Genomic DNA, 19,963 nt, shown 5'->3' on the forward strand with positions numbered 1-19,963 from the left:
ATATCCGGACGCCCAATATCCGAACATCCCCACTAACCGAACCTTATCATCCTGGGATCAAACATTCCCAAAATGGTCCGAAAATCCAAAAAAATTGGAAAAAAAAAAAAATCGATTTTTTGCCGTCCGTAATTTGAACTTGCCGCGCGCGCCACGTGAGAGCACTGTTTTGGTTCGTCATTCCTCTGACGTCCGATAGAGCGCCGCTGCATCCTCCCCACTTCCCGCCTGTCTCTCACCGCGACAACACCTACGCTGTTCGCCATGGCTGCCCACGTGCTCGCTTTTGTGGTGGTGCCGTACTTGCTGCAAGGCCTCCTGCTGCTCTCTGCCCTACTCTTAGTGTGTGTGATGATGGCCCCGCCTCCTGAGAAAAGGAAGAGAGTGGTGTTGACTCTGGAGAAGAAACGGGAGATATTGGAGAAGGTTGATGCGGGTTGGTCTTCCTCTCGCATTCTCCGCGAGTTCAACCTGGCCCGGTCGACTTTGTTCGATATCAAGCGTTCCCGAGACAAGCTCATACAGTACACGGCTGACTTCTCGTCGAGAAGCAAACGCAACGTGGAGAGGAAGGTTATGTTTACCCCCAAGTATGCAGAGATCGACCGCTCCACGTTGATTTGGTATCGACAGCAACGTGCAGCTGGTGTGATGGTACGTGGAAAGGAGCTGAAGGCTGCTGCTGAGAAGTTTGCAAGGCTTCACGACGCCCTTGACTTCAAGGCATCCGAGGGTTGGCTCTTCGCGTTCAAGTTACGACATGGCCTTACTAACCGTAAAGCAAATGGCGAAGCATTGGACGCTAACGAGGATGGAGTGGACGAGTTTCGGCACAAGGTGAAAGGCTTGATCGACAGGGAGGGCCTCACTCTCGGTCAAGTCTATAACGCTGACGAAACTGGCCTATTCTATCGCTCGGTGCCAACGAACACTCTGGCCGATGAGACGGAGAAGCGTGTACCTGGCCGCAAGCTTTCTAAGGAACGGATATCTGCTTTGTGTTGTGCCAATGCTAACGGCATGCACCGGCTTAAGCCCATTATTGTTGGCCGTGCAAAGCAGCCTCGGTGCCTTCGTGGGGTGATGGATGTCCTTCCTGTCGTATGGTACCATTCTTTGAAAGCATGGTTCACAGCTGTGATTTCCAAAGACTGGTTTCACCATCACTTCGTCAAGGAGGTCATACATTACCAGACGAAGACACTGGGAATTCCTCGCGACCAGGTAAAGGCTCTCCTTCTCCTCGACAATGCACCTGCCCACCCATGCGACAAGGACTTGGTTGCTGAGAATGGCCGTATTAGGTGCATGTTTCTGCCACCTAATACGACTGCTCTCATTCAACCAATGGACCAAGGAGTGATCGTGGCAACAAAGCGCCTGTACCGTCGGAAGTTCCTGGACGAGGTGATGGTGGTTCTCGAGGACGAGGACGAGTGCAGGGAAGGACGTGACACTCGAGGCAAGCGGACTTTGGAAAACCTTCGCCGCTACAACATCAAGTCTGCGCTGTACAACTGGGCTAGTGCATGGAAGGAAGTCCCTGTGAAAACTCTTGAAAATGGTTGGTCTCGTCTGCTTCTCGGAACAGATGTGGAGTACGATTTCCTAGGGTTTGATGTGGATGACTTCCATGCACGGCTACGTACGCACGGCGACGATGTTGATGTGGACGATGTTCGTGAGTGGTTGGACGACGACGAGGGCGATCCTGGGTATCAGACGTTGTCTGATATCGAGATCGCGTCTTCGGTTGCTGGTGTCAGTCCCGAACTTGAAGATTCCGACGACGAAGGCGATGATGATGCAGACTCCGCCCAGCAGGACACTACTCCAGCCATCCCCAAGCTGAGCGCACTCCGGGGACATCTAGAGTTCGTCCTAGACTACCTGGAACACCCGGACTGCGACAGGGAGATGGGGCCCTTGGGACTCATGGAGGAAGTGCGTGCTTTCCGGCAGCGCATCATCAATCGCCAGAATCGTCGGTCCTTGCGTCAGTCAACGATTGACAGTTTTTTCAGGCCCGTGACCCTCGCTGTGCCAAGCCCTGGTTCCACTCCGTTGCCTCCCCAAGACAGGCCCTCATGCTCCGAGCCACAGCCCAGCACATCAGCTACAGTGGAGTCACCGCTCGACGTGAGTTTGCGGCTGTCTTCAGAGTCTTCTGTAGTCGGTACGCCATCACCACTACCCACCGATGCACCCCTTGGACGCCTGCCAGTGATACTCTCGGGCTCTGACAGTGAATAAACAGCAAGAACTTCTCCACTAGACCACACGGGAATTTACAGTGTTGTGCAGTGAAAAAAACGGTGTGTTGTGTTAAGGTTTTCAAGTTGGGAGAAAAGACTCAGTAGAAAAGAAATTTAACGTAACTAACCTTCTTTGTTTTGGCTTTGGAAACTTAAAAAAACTTGGGAAAAGTTAATGTGCAACAATTAAATTTAATGGAACATTATTTGGACTAAAGTGAACACTGTGAAAAGAACGGACTTCTGTGTGTTAGTGACTAAGTTCAGTGCAAGACTTCAGGAAGAGTGTAGTGCAAGTGCTTCAGGAAATCGTTCTTACTGTCAGAGTCCGAGAGGAGGCGGTTATTCATCGAGGTGGCCAGGGACTTGCTGTAAGTAGCCAGAATGTTTCATGTTGTACTATTTTCCATACTATATTTACCAGAATGTTTCATATTGTATTTTTTCCCATACTATACTTACCAGAAAGTGTCATACTGTACTTCTTTCCATACTAAACTTACCTCATGCATGTGCAGTAGGAATGTGTTTTTCAGAGTTCGGTTAGGTTCGGTTAGGTTAGGTTCGGTTAGAGTCCATAAGTACCAGAATGTTTATTAATGTATGAACATACTTCTAAACCCACATTTTATGTTTCTATTGCATTTATTTCAGTCATTTATGTGCCTTATTGGTGTGATTTGGGTGTTAAATAGGTGCTATGCATGTCCGGAGGGAGTTGTATAGGTGTTTCTCTGTGTTAGGGTCCGTAAGTACAAGTCCATAAGCTGGGGCCCAATATCCGGACGAAACCAATATCCGAACCTACCGATGGCTCTATTGATCCGGATATTGGAGGGGTTACTGTATATATATATATATATATATATATATATTGATATACAGTATTCTACTGTATATATATATATATATATATATATATATATATATATATATATATATATATATATATTCTGTGTAAGTACACTTTTCATGACAGAATGCTGGTTATGGTGTTACTTTGAGGCTTAGCAGTTGTAGTTTATACAGTAGAAGAATGTTCAAAAAGGGAAAGCAAAGAAAATAAAAAGTCAAAACGGCACATATATTCAGTATCTTAAATTAACGAAAAAATTTGTTATCAAAATCTCTGAAGTTGAATTGGAAATGACGCCAAAAGCGTCATTGGAATCTCCAAGGGTTAATTACATTATCAACTAGTGATGTACAAGAAACTGCAGCTGAAGTATGAGGAGGCTGACTCATCAGGTGGTGCAAATGATCTGGGAAGGAACTGCCTGTCAAGAGGTCCTCCGATGGCACGAGAGATGTCCTGATGAGAGCCACCTATAGTGGACGTGCTAGTGGGATTCTTCCAGGCACAGTGACTGGCATGAACACTGTGCAGATATCCTAATGGAAGTAGGATGACCCAAATTATTAGAAGGAAAACACGTGGAGTGGAAAACAATTTGCTACCTGCCATCTCTGCACTAACTGTGGCAAACAAGTAGGCTAGCCTTTTCTTTCCTTAAATACAGAAGATGAATAGAGGAAGGAAAAACAAATTTACTTGTTATCTGCTGGCATTTGATGGAGCTGCTCCAAACATTTAACAGTTGATGCCTCTAGCTTCTAAGAGTGCAGTTTCTTGCAGAAGGCAGAGTTTTCTGGGTCAAACAGGCTATGTGAGTAGGAAGCAGAAAGAGAGAGGCAATATGGGTGGTCATAGAGGTCATACCGTGCCCTGCATCCTGAGTGTTGGCAGCCAATTTTGGTGCGGCCTTCTGGTGATGCAATCCTCCTGTAATAGTACCCAGAAGTAGAGATCGATACAATTAATAAGAATTATTAATATCATCATCTTGCTGATATAATTGCTTCTGGCAAAGGTATTAAATTTAACCTTAAAAACTGCACAGTACAAATGAAAGTGGACCAAACTGGAAATAATTAAGAGAAAGGTCAGTACTGTACAGTTAACCCTGGGAGCCAAGATATTCTAACTAATAAAGTTTAAAAGGGAAGACTGACTTTAAAAACCCGATATGGTCATCAGTAATAAAGTCAAACTATCATGTGACACTGGCCAATCTGGCAAAAAGTTAACTAATGTATACAGACTGTAAGAAGGGTGCCAAACTGGCAGGGGTGAAGCGGCTAATGAAAGATGACTCGGCATGAAATGTGAGTCAAACAGCAGTCTGAATTGCTATGTAAACAGAACTGCAGTGTTACCATCTTGGCCTGGCCTGTGCTAGGCAGCCAAATAAGTGCTTCACTGAGGCAAGGCAGAGGGTAAATGGGAAAATAGATTGACATCAGTTGACCATGAGAGGGGGCAGGGTAATCTGTGGTTGGGCTTCGAGAAGAGTTTTGTCCCGAAAAGAAAGCAGACTTGGAGAAGAGAGCAAAATGGGATGAAAGGGTCCAATAATGAACCACCCTGACAGAAAAGGGGAGGGGAGGAGAACAACAGAATGTCATGAATGACCCATGCCAAGCAGGGCTGTGTGCATGCACTACCGAGGGGTACACAACAAAAAAACAAAAAAAAACCGAAGCCCCGGAACACTCAAACTCATACCATTAACCCTAAGGAGGGAAGGCAAAGAGCAGGTAGAGAACCAGGACAAGATGGAGGAGGAAGCATGGGAAAAATATTGGAATGCAAAGGAGAGAACAGAAAATGAAGCTATGAGGAAAGGAGCATGTGCTGAAAAGGACCACAAAAGGAGGAGAAAAGACCTACTACAACAACTTACACCCATACCCATGAGACTGTTACTTCCAAAAGGAGAGGGGATGTTTGCCTGGGTAAACACAGAGCAAGGTGCACAGGAAAAAGGTACAAAACTTGCTGTCCATCCATGGTTATCCATATGACCGACGTGCTCATCAAGAATGTATACTGGTTGATGAACACCATTGAGGGTGCTAGACACCACCTGGGGGAGTACTATGCTGTACACAGAACAAGTGTTCATTGCCTATTAGGAGGAAGTTACACAGATAAAGTGTCTTCCGGTCGATGTTTCTAACATCGAAGTTCTTGTTCTGCTGAGAAAATCTAGCCACTCAAGACCTCGGTGTGGACATGGCAAAAACCCTAGCTGCAAAGGTGCTGCATTCTGACAGGACTCATAAATAGAGTTTATGTAGGTGAGGGAGTCTTGGTTACTACAGTCTTTAGACTTATGGGTCCCAGCACAAAAAATGCAAATGAGATCATCATTCTTTCTAGTACACTTCTCATGTATGTGACCAAAACACTGGCAATGATGACACCTAGTAACTCACAATCTATAAAAAACATGGCATCTTGAGAGACCCACATAGATGTAACTGCCCTGGTTTACAATGGAGGAGTGCACCTCTGGAGATATTTTGATGACTGCAATTTTTGCATTATTCTTGGTTTTTGTAAAGAGAAGGTTGAGAGTGTAACCACTATCCACTATCCACATGCATCTTAATTTTGTTGTTCTTATTCAAATGCCAGGAATAATGTCTTAGTCATCCAGGGAAAGAGAGAAGCCTGTTATGGTCATCTTTGGTAGCATTTTCCTAGGCTGAGATGCACAGTAAATAGCATCAGAGCTGATGTAATCATTCAGTACTTCCATGGAAAGAAATTTCATTACAAGTCCACCTGCTTTGGTTTTTAGGCATCAACTGGTAAAGGGTCAAGGGCATCCTTCTATGCTGTCTGGACACACATGACTCATATGAGTGTCAGTACCATTCTTCAATTTTATAGTAAGTACTGTACCTGCTGGCTATGAACCGTCTTCTTTTCATCATGATCACTAATTACTATAACATCTTTTGGCAGATTTTTCTTGCTCTCCTCAAGACTCCTCCAAACTACTTCAGCAAATGTCTCTGGCTCTGACTGGCAGCCACAGGCAGTAAGATTTTTGTCTCCAGTGCACCTAATCTATTCATGATATCCTTGATTGCCCCCAGAATTGGTATAGTCACATAATCTTGATGTTAATTTTGTCCACTGGCCAGGGCTTGATCAGCAGATGGAACACATTGGCTACAAAGCCAGTAAAAACATAGTCAATGGCTCTTTTTCATGAACAGGTAGTTGCTTGAGTCCAGATTCTCACACAGGAGGTAAAACCATTTGCTGCAGCAGGCACACTGTAGTGCTTGTGAAGTTTTAGCTACAGGCAACTGCAGCAAGGGTATGGATGATTCTGACTCATTTTGCATTAAAAAAAAAAAAGAGCACAATCTAAATAATGGGAAGAACAAGAAGAAGAAAAACAATACAACAGTGGGGAGAAAGAAAGAAAGAAAGAAAAAAAAAAACAGGGTGTCTGTGAGGTCATCGGGAGCTACTGAAGTACAGCTTGGCTACCATCCCAGGGAAAGTAACCCAGACTGAGGTGCTGCAAAAGCTGAGGGGCCGGGATGTAAATTAGTTAACACAGTGTGAACAATGTTGATTTAGCAATAAACATAATGCTGCCACCCACCTCGCTGAGAGAGTGAGATTGGCTCTGTAAGTTAGTGACAAGTTTTGTTCACATTCAGCAGGTGAGTCAGTAAAGAAGGGGCTAACTGGAATATCGTTATGTGAGAAGTACATGTAAAATAATACTGTCTTTAAGCATAAGGGAATAATATCATGTTAGTACTTGTACAAAGCAGTTTTGTCATTAAATCATAATACAGTATTATGGTTTAAATACCACTGGAAACACTGAAACATATATGGTGGATAAGGTGAGTATATTGTCAATTTTGTTATATCATACATAAAAGTACAGTCCAGTAAACTCTCAATTATCTGTTGAAATTCACCCAAGCCCTATATCGGTTACAATGAATTGTAAAAGATGAAAGCTATGCATATAAAAAGAATACAGTAATGATACAGTACAGTAATACAGTACTGTACATAGTGTACTACTGCACGTACTCACCAAGTGCTGCCATTCATGGGGACAAACAGCACTTGGGGGTTCGCACTCATAAAGAGTACAGTACACAATACAGCACACGGATAGTTTAACAATCACAACTGAGCACTAGGACATGAACACTGACAGGCCACTAGCTTTGCAATACAATACAGAAGGCTAAGGAGTTACTCAAAGCACCAGGGTTTGGCGACTGCATAGCCAGAACAGTGGGAGCACACAGGCATGTCTTGACTTTATGACATCCGCGGGTGAGAATGAGAATGCGGTGGTATTCTTGGCGTGCTGGATAAGTCTCACCCATGACAGATTCTGATTAGCTGGCATGTAGTGGGCATTTTCACTGGCTTCCGAGATTCAGGATCTCCCCTACCATTGGTTGGCTACTGCTTACGGACTGGCTGAGACCCCTCAACACCAGATATTGCATTGGATTGCTGGTTAAGTCCTATTTCAGCACCGGATGTTGCATAAAATCGCCGGATATTGCTTTGATAGGGCCAAGATAGCTGTGCCTGATATTGAATTGGCCGGATATTGTGATGATGGATAATTGAGAGTTTACTGTATTTAGTAGTTAGCTAAGCAGATTTATAAGAGGATGATTCAGCTTGTCATATAATATGGAAAACCTGTTATTATGTCAATGCTAGAACCTCATTCATGAAAATTTGATGAGGTTCTACTTTATAAATGATTAACAAAAAATATGGGTAATTCAGGGATAGCCTCTTGGTACTTTTACAATCCATCCATCCATCATCCAATCCTACGTTGCCCCATGAGGAACATAGCAGCCCGGGGCTAGGCATGTTGGTCCTGACATGTAAGATGAGAGTGACCAGCCTCACACATCCCTCAGTGGCATTATGTCAGCATAAAACTCCAACCTCCCTTAGATATAAACCTTCACTGTCTCAATCTGATTATAGTGCCGTAATTACCCACTAAACCACCAGGCACCAAATTTGGTTATACAGTATGGTTACCACCCAGAGTAGTAACTGGTTTCCTGGTGTACAGGAAATCATTTGGCTTTTCACTCAGTGTAGAGTCACCCATAGGCAGAAGGAGGAAGACAGAATGAAGGAAAGGACAGAAGAGGGAGTGTAAAGTCATCCGTAGACAAAAGGACGAGGAATGAATAAAGTAAAGAAAGACAGAAAGGGAAGGATGGGAAGAAGGAAGAGAGGAAAGAGCAGACATCCGAGAGCAGCACAACATCAAGTGAGAGGATGGTGAGCGCCCTCACCTACTTTTACCCATTCCAATATTTTGCATTGTTTTGCACTGAAATTCATTTTCCATGCCCGGCTCCAGTCGTAAATTCTGTCCAGGTCTTCCTGCAGCATTTTATAGTCTTCTTCAACTTCTACTTTCCTCATGATCTTTGCATCATTTGCAAACAGACTTGCATAACTGTTCATTCCATCCACCATATTGTTTACGTAAATCAGAAACATAACAGGCGCCAGCAACGAGCCCTGCAGAACTCCACTCGTTACTTCCCTCCACCCTAAGATCTTGTCTGTTATTACTGTCTTCGTCTGCCTGTCACATGAAGTTTCTCATCCACTCCAAGAGGTTCTCCTTCACTCTTCCTATGTGCTCAAATTTCAACATAAGTCGCTTGTAGGGTACCTTGTCAAAGACTTTCTCCAGATCTAAATACATACAATCCACCCAAATCTCTCTCTCCTGTAGCACATAAATTGCCCTTGAGTAGAAGCTCAACAAATCTGAGACACACAACCTTCCATTTCTGAATCCAAACTGACTTTTTGCAAAAATGTCCATCTCCACCAGATATTTTATCCATCTATCACTCCGAATTCTCTAGCAAAAACTTTGCGACCATGCTGGTCAGGGACACTGGTCTATAATTTGGGGATTCTTCCTTATTCCCTCCATTGTAAATTGGTACCACAATGGTCCCATTCCATTCCTGGGGCACTTTCCCTTCTTCCTGAGAACACACAATTAAACCGTGAATCTTATCCGCCCATTGTTCTCTGCATTCCTTTAGTATCCAATTCAAGATCCCATCAGGCTGGGATCCTTCCTTACATCTTGAGTTTCCAGTAATTTATACAGTTCCTGCACTTCCACTTTTATATCTTTTAACATAACATTTCTAGTCACACCTTCCCCTTCCATAAAATAACCTTCTTTAGTGAAAAACAATTGTAAACTTTATTTCATTATTTCCACTTGCACTACTGCATCTTTGTAGATCTTTCCATCTACTTTAAACTTATTGATCCCTTCCTTGTGTTTAAATTTGCCCTTGACAAACCTATAAAACAATTTAGGTTCTTCCTTACATTTGTCAAATATACCTCTTTTAAAGTTTCTTTCTTCCTCTCTATGGATTCTTGTGTGTGTGTGTGTGTGTGTGTGTGTGTGTGTGTGTGTGTGTGTGTGTGTGTGTGTGTGTGTGTGTGTGTGTGTGTGTGTGTGTGTGTGTGTGTGTGTGTGCAGCTACCATATATTTTTAATATGGACTGGCTTTTTGTGAAACACAGTGACTAAATTCTGTACAGTTTTACCAATTTTCTTTAAATCTGGTTTGTACATAACTTGCACTTTATCTAACAACATATTTTGGCAAGCAGTTTTCACACGGCCCCTGAATGCTCATCTCTTTCTTCAATTGCAATTGCCTTCTCACCTGAAATCGCTGAAACATCCATACTTGATGTGAGATGGAGTTAACAGACGTAAAGATGTTGTTGAAGACGGCAATAAGAAGGTTGATGAGAAGAATGTTGGCAACCAGGAGGTACATGGACATAACAGTAGGTGTAATCCAGCGGCCAGGATGGCAGGGGATCTGGCCCTCACCTCCACAGTCTGGATCAATGTCACCGGCAAATACTTCACCATACAGCATGAAGTATGGCTGTTAAGCAAATGATACATATTCATTAGCTAACTCATTATCCAGGCACATAAAAAATTAATAATTTACCTTAACTGCACTAGGCAGAAACTGAACTTAAGCCAATAAAGTGACAGATTTGATTCAGTTTCTGGAAGATACAACACACAGAATCATGATACAGTAAACTCTCGCTTTACCGTACCCCGCTAGACTGGATATAAGATATAGCTTACACTTTGAGAGCCCCTGGACAAACTGTCATACATATCATATATCATCTGGTAAATGGGGGAAAAAAAAGTGTGGACCTCACTGAAAACTCTGGACCCACCAGACATTTTTTTACATTAAACATAAACTGTACTATCCATTACATGGGGCATATGATGCAGGTCTACTGGATCATTTCCCGTGTGTGGGGTTACTCAGAATGCAGTTACCAAGGCTGCTGATGGTTTTTCCCACTCGTCTGGGCTAGTCATGAAGAAGTGCTATGACCAGGTTAGGAAATTATTGGCCAAGCTAGTGAAAAATGGGTATAGTTTTAATTATTTGGACAAGAATATTGTATTTCACTAATTTATTTTCCATTATGTGCTTGAAATTCCACTTCGGAGGGGGGGGGGGGAGATGGGGACCATCAGACTTACCAGATTATCAGCTTTATCAAATCAGGCATCCCCCAAATTGATCCCATATAGAGAGGGTTTACTGTATATGAAATCATGAACTATATATTGTTTTAAAACAAAATATCAATCAATCGATTACATGAAGCCATGCTTCCTCTCAACCCCTCTCAAGGTTTTCATACACATTTGATGTGCATGACTGACTTACCCCCCTCATGGTTTTCATATGCATTTAGACTAAGAACCACTGGATGAAAAAACACAAGAAAGAGAAGGTGTATGATCTGCTTTCATATGCATTATAGGCTCATATGTCTGGCAATGGTGTGCCTAATTGTAAATTTGTGTACTGCTGGTGCAAGTTGCAAATGACAATCATTTACTTTTTGTGGCTAATACAGTACACTGTAGTACAATACTGTGATCCTCGCTTTGAATGGGACCACAAAATAGTACTACTGCAAATTTTCATGTGCTCCATACATTATATCACGAGAATTTTGATACATAATGCAAAATAAGTCAAACAGAAGAGGAATTGTATTTAATATAATGATATTTTACTTGGGTCAAATATTGTGTGGATAAGGCTGAAAGTTGGAATCCAAATGTGGGCGATTGTGCGTGTGTATGCGCCAACGCAAGATCGTGCTAGAAGAGTGAGAGAAGAGTTCTGGACAAATGTGGAAGTGTGCATGGAAAAGTTTGGAAGGAATGAGAGAGTGTTTTTGATCGGTGATATGAATGGTAAAGTAAGGAATGTGATGGTGGATGGAATAGTTGGTGAGTGGGGTGTGCCTGCTGAGATAGATGAGAATGGCAGTGTGTTAGTGGACATTTGTGCTGGGAGGGGGTTGGTGATAGCCAATACCCTCTTCAGGCATAAAATGATCCACAGGTATACATGGCGAGTGATGACAAGGGTGGGTGGTGAACTGAATGAAAGGAAGGCAATGATTGATTATGTGTGTGTGGATGAAAGGATGCGGAGATGTGTAATGGATGCAAGAGCTTATAGAGGTTGGGGGAGTGGACTTTCTGACCACTACTTGGTGGTGGCCAGAATTAGGATCCAAGTAAGGGAAAGACGAGAGGAAGGAGTAGTTGCAAGGAGAGTGGAAAGGTTACAAGAGGATGAGAAAAAGGCAGAGTATAAGAGAGAAGTGGAGGAACGATTAGGCAAATATGAATTGGAGCACATGGGGGACGTGGAAGGTGTGTGCATGATATTTACAGAAGAAACATGTGCAGCATGTGATGTGGCGTGTGGGAGGAAGAGAAGACGGAGAGGAGTGCAATGAACAGCATGGTGGACTGAAGAGGAGACAGGCTGTGGCACAAAAGAAGAAAGCATACAATGAATGGATGAGAAATAGGGGCGTGGAAGAAGTTGAGAGGCGGAAGAGAGAGTTATATGTAGAAAGAAAGAGAGAGGTGAAAAGATTAGTAAGAGAGAGTAAGAAGAGAGTGGATGAGGAATCTGGAAGGAATTTGAGTGTAAAGTGGAGGGACTGTAAGAAAATGTTCTGGAAAGAGGTGAAAAGAGTAAGACAGGGTGGAAGTGAAGTTAGCAGGGAAGTGAAAGATAAAATTGGTAGATTACTAGTGGAGAAGGGTGAAAAGGTGAGCAGATGGAGAGAACACTTTAAGGAATTGTTGAACATAGAGGATGGAAGTAATGCGAGTATAAGTGGCGGGGAATGAATGGGAGAAGGAGGGAGGTGAGAAGACAGGAAGAAATCAGTAGGATAGAAGTTGTGGAAGCAATGAAGAAAGTTAAATCAGGGAAAGCCCCAGGAATAGATGGAGTGTGTGGTGAAATGCTGAAGTATGGGGGAGAGATAGTAGTAGAATGGATGTGGAAGATGTGCAGATTGGCCTGGGAGGAAGGTAGAGTCCAAGAGGATTGGAAGTCAGGTATAATTATTCCCTTGTACAAAGGAAAAGGGGGAAAAGAAGTGTGTGGTAATCATAGGGGCATTTGTCTTCTTAGTATAATAGGAAAAGTGTATGGTAGGATACTTATTGACAGAGTTAGAGAAAGAACAGAGGAATAAGTTGGAGAAGAACAGGGAGGCTTTAGGAAGAGAAGAGGTTGTGTAGACCAGATATTCATTCTTAGATCTTTAGTGGAAAAGTTTCTAGAGAAGGGAAAGAAGTTGTATGCAGCTTTCATGGATTTGGAGAAAGCATATGACAGGGTGGATAGACAAGGATTGTGGAAAGTATTAAGAATATATGGAGTAGATGGGAAGTTGCTGAATGCTGTGAAGAGTATGCATGATGGTGCTAAGGCTGCAGTGCGTGCAGATGGTGAACTAAGTGAATTTTTCTCTTTGAAGGTTGGGTTGAAACAGGGATGTGCCATTCTCCATGGTTGTTCAATCTGTACATGGATGGGGTAATAAAGGAGGTACAAGGTAGGGTAGTGGATGCTGGAGTGGCCCTGGTGAGAGAGGGTTGTGTTTGGAAACTCCCTGTACTGTTGTTTGCAGATGATACTGTGTTGCTGAATGACGACGAAAGGGAGCTGCAAGGCTTGGTGGATGAGTCAGGGAGTGTGTGTAAGAAATGGAATCTAAAGGTGAATGTAAGGAAGAGTAAAGTGATGGTCTTTGAGAGAGGTGAAGTCAATGAATGTACAGCGAGGTTGGATGGTGCGGAATTGGAAAATGTGAGTACGTTTAAGTACTTGGGTAGTGTGATGAGTAAGGATGGAGGTTTGGAGGGTGAAGTGCTTGAAAGGGTACAGCAGGGAAGAAAGGTTGCTTGTTCTTTGAAAGCAGTGATAAGAAACAGGGAAGTGAGCATGGAAATGAAAATGTTACTACATGACAGTATTGTGATACCAACTCTAACGTATGGAAGTGAAGTTGGACGTTGTTGGAAGGACACAAGTCAAGAGTGAAAGCAGTGGAAATGAGTTATTTAAGAGGAGCCTGTGGAGTCACATGGAGAGACAGCCTGATGAATGAGGATATAAAGAAGCGTTGTGGTGTGGATGTGGATGTGATAAGAAGCGTTATGAGGAACACACTGAGGTGGTTTGGCCATGTGGAGAGGATGGAGGGTGAGAGACTGATGAAGAGAGTGTATGTGGGTGAGGTGGAGGGGGGAAGAGGGAGGGGGAGGCCGAGGATGAGATGGAGGGATGGGGTGGAGAGGTATATGAGAGAGGGGGGTGTGAGTTGGGAGCAGGGCAGTGAAATGCTGGGGGACAGGACGACGTGGAGGTGATTTGTTTGTGGCCGCCCCAAACGGGATTGAGGCGTCTGGCAATAGGTAGATGAATAGATAGATATTTTACTTGAGTATGTGGAGTCACATGCAGTCAGACTGAGAAATAAGGAAGTGAAAGAGTGTTGTGGTATGGATGTGGATGTGATAGAAAGTGTTAGGAGAAATACACTGAGGTGGTTTGCATATATGGAGAGGATGGAGAGTGAGAGACTGATGAGGAGAGAGTATGTGAGTGAGGTGGAAGGGGGGAGAGTGAGGGGGAGGCCAAGGAAGAGATGGAGGGATGGAATGGAGAGGTATATGAGAGAGGAAGGTGTAAGCTGGGAGTGGGGAGTGAAATGGCGAGGGACAGGGCGACATGGAGATGATCTGTTGTGGCCACCCCTTATGGGATTAAGGTGACTGGCAACAGACTGATAAATCGATATTTTACTTCCTCAAAAAGTTCCAAATTCTTCGTGAATGAATGCAATGTAGTATTCACGCATTTATTTCTATATGAATGTATAAGTTTACAGATTTATAGCCAAAGAACAAAACAAAGTTGCACCTTTGGCTTTCCATGGCAACAAAAAAATAACTGGTATTTGTATTAGGTTCTGTTCTGTAACCAAAAGTATAAATCATACTTTCAGCGCGGGGGAAATACAGTTTGTCCTCACCTAACGTGGTTTGCTGTAACGCGATATTGCTCTATCACAGCATGATTTTGTGGAGGGAAATAAACATTCTAACGTAAGCACTGTTAGTGTAACACGATAATTTGAATCCTGAGATGAGCTGAGTCTCTCAAGGTCATCTTTGACAGCGACCCTTCCCTTGAAAGAGGTCTCTATCTATCTATCTATCTACAGCCCGACGCCCTAATCCCGCAAAGGGTGGCCGCAGACAAAACGCCTCCAAGTCACTCTGTCACCCACCATTTGACTACCCTCCCCTCAACTCACCCCCCCCTCCCTCATAAACCTCTCAACTCCATCCCTCCACCTCATCCTCGGTCTACCCCTCCCTCTCCTTCCCTCCAACTCACCTACATACACCCTCTTAGTCAGTTTTTCATTCTCCATTCTCTCCATATGTCCAAACCACCTCAGTGTATTTCTCCTAATCTTCTCAACCGCATCCACATCTACCCCACAACGTTCCTTCACTTCTTCATTCGTTAACCTGTCCCTCCACGTCACTCCACATGCTCCTCTCAAGTAACTCATTTCCACTGCTCTCACTCTCGACTTGTTCCCCTCTTGCAAGGTCCACGCCTCGCTTCCATACGTCAGGGTAGGGATCACAATGCCATCATGCAGTGACTTCTTAACTTCCATACTCACCTCCCTATTTCTCATCACTGCTTTCAGTGTACCAACAACCTTCCTTCCCTGCTGTACCCTTTCACGTACTTCATCCCCCGAAGTTCCATCCTTACTCATCACACTACCCAAGTACTAGAATGCACTCACATTCTCCATATCCTCACCATCCAACCTCACTGCACACTCTGTGGCTTCATTCCTCTCAAACACCATAACTTTACTTTTGTTTACATTAACTTTCAGCTTCCTCCTCCTACACACTGTCCCAAATTCATTCACCAAACCTTGCAACTCCCATTCATCTTCACTCAACAATACTGTATCATCAGCAAACAGCAACACCGGAAGCTTCCAAATCTCACCCTCATTCATTAGGGCCACCCCCACATCCACTGCCCTACCTTGCACCTCCTTTACAACCCCATCCATATATATATTAAACAGCCATGGAGACATCACACACCCCTGTTTCAGTCCCACATTGAGATCAAAGAACTCACTCAGCTCACCATCCACTCACACCGTAGCCCTAGCTCCCTCGTACATATTCTTCACAGCACTCAACAATTTCCCCTCCACTCCATATATTCTTAATACCTTCCACATACCTTGCCTATCTATTCTGTCATAAGCTTTCTCCAAGTCCATGAAGGCAGCACACACTTTCCTTCCCTTCTCTAGATACTTCTCTACTAAACATCTTAGAACAAATATCTGATCTACACACCCTTTTCCCTTCCTAAATCCCCCTTGTTCTTCTCCAACTACTCCTCTGTCATATGCCTAACCCTATCAATGAGTATTCTACCATATATTTTACCAGTCACACTAAGAAGGCAAATACCCCTATGGTTACCACATACTTTTCTCTCTCCTTTTCCTTTGTACAGAGGAACAATTATACCTGATTTCCAGTCCTCTGGAACCCTTCCCTCTTCCCAAGCCAATCTACACAACTTCCACATCCACTCCACAACAATCTCACCCCCATACCTCAGCATTTCACCACACCCTCATCAATTCCTGGGGCCTTTCTCAGCTTAATCTTCTTCATCGCTTCCACTACTTCCGCCCTACTGATCTCTTCCTCCCTCCTCTCATCTCTTCTTCTCCCAGCCATTCCCCAACCACTTATACTCACACTGCTCTCACTCTCTACATTCAACAAATCCTCAAAGTGCTCCTTCCATCTCCTCAATTTCTCTCTCTTCTCCACCAACAATCTATTATTCCTATCTTTCACGCCCCTACTATATCCCCTTTCACACTGCCTTACTTTCTTTACCTCCTTCCAAAACAATTTCTTACTCTCCCTCCATTTCACACTCAAATTCCTCCCAAACTCTTCATTCACTTTCTTCTTACTCTCCTTCACCAGTCTCTTAACCTCCCTTCTCCTGCTCACATATACCTCTCTCTTCTCTCTCTCATCTTCTCCTCTACCTCTATTCGCCAACCATTCACCATATGCCTTCTTCTTTTGTTCCACATGATTAAGCAGATTGTTGAAGCAGTCAGCATCTACAATTGTATGCACACCGACCGAGTAAACTGCCGTAAACAGTCACTGATCACTCGTTGCTTTGCCAGACAAGCTGCCACTGGTCTACAGCAAGGGGCTATCCAGCGACAGCAGGATGAAGAAGCTATGGAGGACCTAGAAAGTGATGTTTGGAGTGTTGCTAGTGAAATAAACTTTGATGGATTTTAGTGTGTGTTCTCCTCCTCTACCTCATCTCCAGTGACGTGTGCCTGCTCTTCTCCTTATATAAGGTACTGTACAATAAATAAAAAAAGTCCTCTTGACCTAATGTATTTTTTATAACCATATTAATAGGAGGTTTAAACTGGGGGTTATAAAAAATTTTTTGTACAACAAGGGGGTAAAAAGTGAACTTTGGGCAGGGGTGCGGAAGGAAATAGGGGTTTTCAGGAGTCCCTGTAATGTGATATTTGCCTAACGCGAGGTCAGCGTGGAAGCAAATACCCGTGTTAGGCGAGGACAGACTGTATCTGGTGGGTCCGAAACCGGGAGGGGGAGTATGGGTGCATGACCCAGGTTTCCAGAAAGGGTTAAAGGAATCCTCATATTGAGGTTGGCTAAGGTATAGGTGATATTGTCCAAGGCTTGGAAGCTTTAAAAAAAAAAAAAAAAAAAAAAAAGGCTTCCCAGCAGTTGCCAGAAACTGCTGAAAAAGAAGAAATTTACAATGTGTTATATGATATGTAACTATGTTATACTATCAGCATTGATTCTGACTGCATGTACTTGAGGCTAAATGTACCCTTCCTGTGAGTGATGAAAAAGTGGCTCACTGAAGTTGTTGTTAGGACTGATGGTGGCCATACATCCATTAACGAAATATGGCAGACAAAAAAAAATTAAGCAGAAAGCTGATGGTAATGACTTTTTGTGAGGTACAACTGTAACCTCCTTTTATGCAGACCTCATTTGGATGGATTCCACTTGCACAGTGCCCATACACTGTGTCTAAATTCAACAAGGCCCCCATTAACTGTGGCAAAAACCTGAAAAGTTGTGTTTAAGAAATCTGCATAGTGACATTTATGTCACTGTCTTGAGCATCACTTCCACCTCGATGAAGGCACTTGCAGCCAAGGCTTATCCACTGTCAGTTTGCTAAGTAATTCCATATAGAAAGCTAAACATGCATGCTGACATGAGCTGTGGATGTTATCTACTGTATAGTTCATCGGTATCCTGCCCGTGTCTCTGCATACAGCAGTGGGCTATGTATGATTCCAGTGGTGCTGTGTTAGTGACCTTTGGTATGGTTATGCCCTATGTACAACTCCACTGGCCCTGCAACTGACTCCTGCTTCGGATATAAAGAGATCCCTTGGTTATTGTGCACTTGGTTATAACAATTTTCATTATCAATGCAAGCAACATAACGTCATCAACACACAACATCTTCCATGGGAATCCATTTTTGAACTCACATGGGAGAGCTTCAAGCACCATAACAAACAATAAGGAGCTCAAAACTGACCCTGATGCATGCTAACATTCATGAAAAAACTGGTCACCCAAATAACCATTCACTCTAATCTAGGTTCAAGCATCAACATACACAGCCATAGCCACTCGAACCAGCCATTCCTCGATCCCAGGCTTTCTCATTTCCTTCTTCACCACCCCCCTAGGGACCATCAAAGGCCTTCGCCAAATCAACAAAATCAATGTCTTGTACGGTGTATAACTCCCTTTTCTTTCCTATACAGCGAACTCTCAATTATGTGGCATAATTCAGCCAATCCCTACACCAGATATTGCAGAACACCTGATATTGAATAGAAGCCTCCCCCCCCCACTGACTCAACATTTGGTGTTGAACCAGATAATGTTAAACCCTGTATCCTAAAAACTTTCCCATGAGTAAAAGATGAAAATTAGGCATAAAATACAATACAGTATTGATACAGTACAGAAATGCAGTACAGTACAATCCCAGTTAACCGGAAAGCTTAGGGAATTTACCATCCCAGTTACTTATTTTCCCCGGACATCTGATATATACTCATATATGTAGACTATACCATGGCAGTATATACAATACCAATCATATCCAGGGCCACACAAACAATTCCATTTGAAACATAACTCCTCACAAACACACTCCATCGACATAAAACACATGATTGCAGTGTCTTGAGGTAGTGCAAAATGCACACCGTAAGTTCATTTTGTTAAACATTAATCATTATTTTATTCATAAAACATGGAAAAATAGACTAAGGAAATGAATCTTGAGCATTTACTAGTGAACTGATGATTTGGTAAGAAGCATTGTACAGTACAGTAGAATTATCATGGCTCCCTTGCTCATGGTTGTGTATACGGCTGCAGCCTGCAAATTTATTCCTCACCTGACCACCATCACCCCACCCCTCACTTGCCACTCAGCTGTTTTGCAGATAATACAGTAAATACATATGAACAGCAAGCATGGTAATTTTATCAAACAAAGCAAACCTTCACTTCTATCAGTTACATTTTATTTTCTCTGTCAGTGGAAATGTGTTCTAAGATGAATTTATTCCTCATCTTAGAATGCACTTGGACTGGAAGAGAAGATAAAACCTAGCTGATAGAAATGAGGGTTTGCTTTGTTGGATAAAATTTCTTGGGCTAGGTTGGAATCTGCAGGCAGGAACAGGTGACCCCCTGGGGGTAGGGGGGTTTCAAGAATACTCCCCCAGTATCCCTGCTTGTCGTACGAGGCGACTAAAAGGGTTGGTGGTGGGTTAGTGCCCCACCCCGTAAAAAGAACTAACTAAAAAAGCAAATAAAGCGCCTCGGACCCGGACGGACCATACGTTGACGACTAAGGAACGGACAAAGGACATTCTGAGAGTAGGAACGTGGAATGTGAGAGGAGTGAATGATGAAGTGAAAGAGAGAGAGATTGTCCAGGTGCTTGAGGATGCAAAAGTGGATATATGTGGATTGACTGAAACTAAATGGCAAGGTGAAAGGATGAGAGAATGGGAATACGGTGTAGGTATATGTGCGGGAGTCAGTGAGAATGAGAGGGCAAGAGAGGGAGTATGTCTGATGATAAGCAAGAAGTGGAAGGAGAATATAAGAGAGTATGGAACAGTGGGTGCAAGGATTGTATGGGTGAGGATGAAAGTAGGTATACAAGCATGGGCGATTGTATGTGTGTATGCTCCAACAGAGGATCGAGTGGCAAGAGTGAAA

General features: G+C 43.3%; 1 protein-coding gene across 1 annotated transcript in view; it reads right to left on the reverse strand.

Moving 5' to 3' along the window:
- Window positions 1–19,963, reverse strand: part of Trpm (transient receptor potential cation channel, subfamily M) — a 933,145-nt gene that overhangs the window by 306,613 nt on the left and 606,569 nt on the right. Inside the window, exon 22 of the mRNA XM_080282376.1 lies at window positions 9,843–10,073. Within this exon, the coding sequence (XP_080138502.1) occupies window positions 9,843–10,073 (231 nt within the window). The remainder of the gene's footprint in view (window positions 1–9,842; window positions 10,074–19,963) is intronic.

The sequence above is a fragment of the Coenobita brevimanus genome, chromosome 93 (assembly GCF_032717465.1).
Source record: "Coenobita brevimanus isolate Jiangsu-jjx chromosome 93, ASM3271746v2, whole genome shotgun sequence".
NCBI classification, from domain to species: domain Eukaryota; kingdom Metazoa; phylum Arthropoda; class Malacostraca; order Decapoda; family Coenobitidae; genus Coenobita; species Coenobita brevimanus.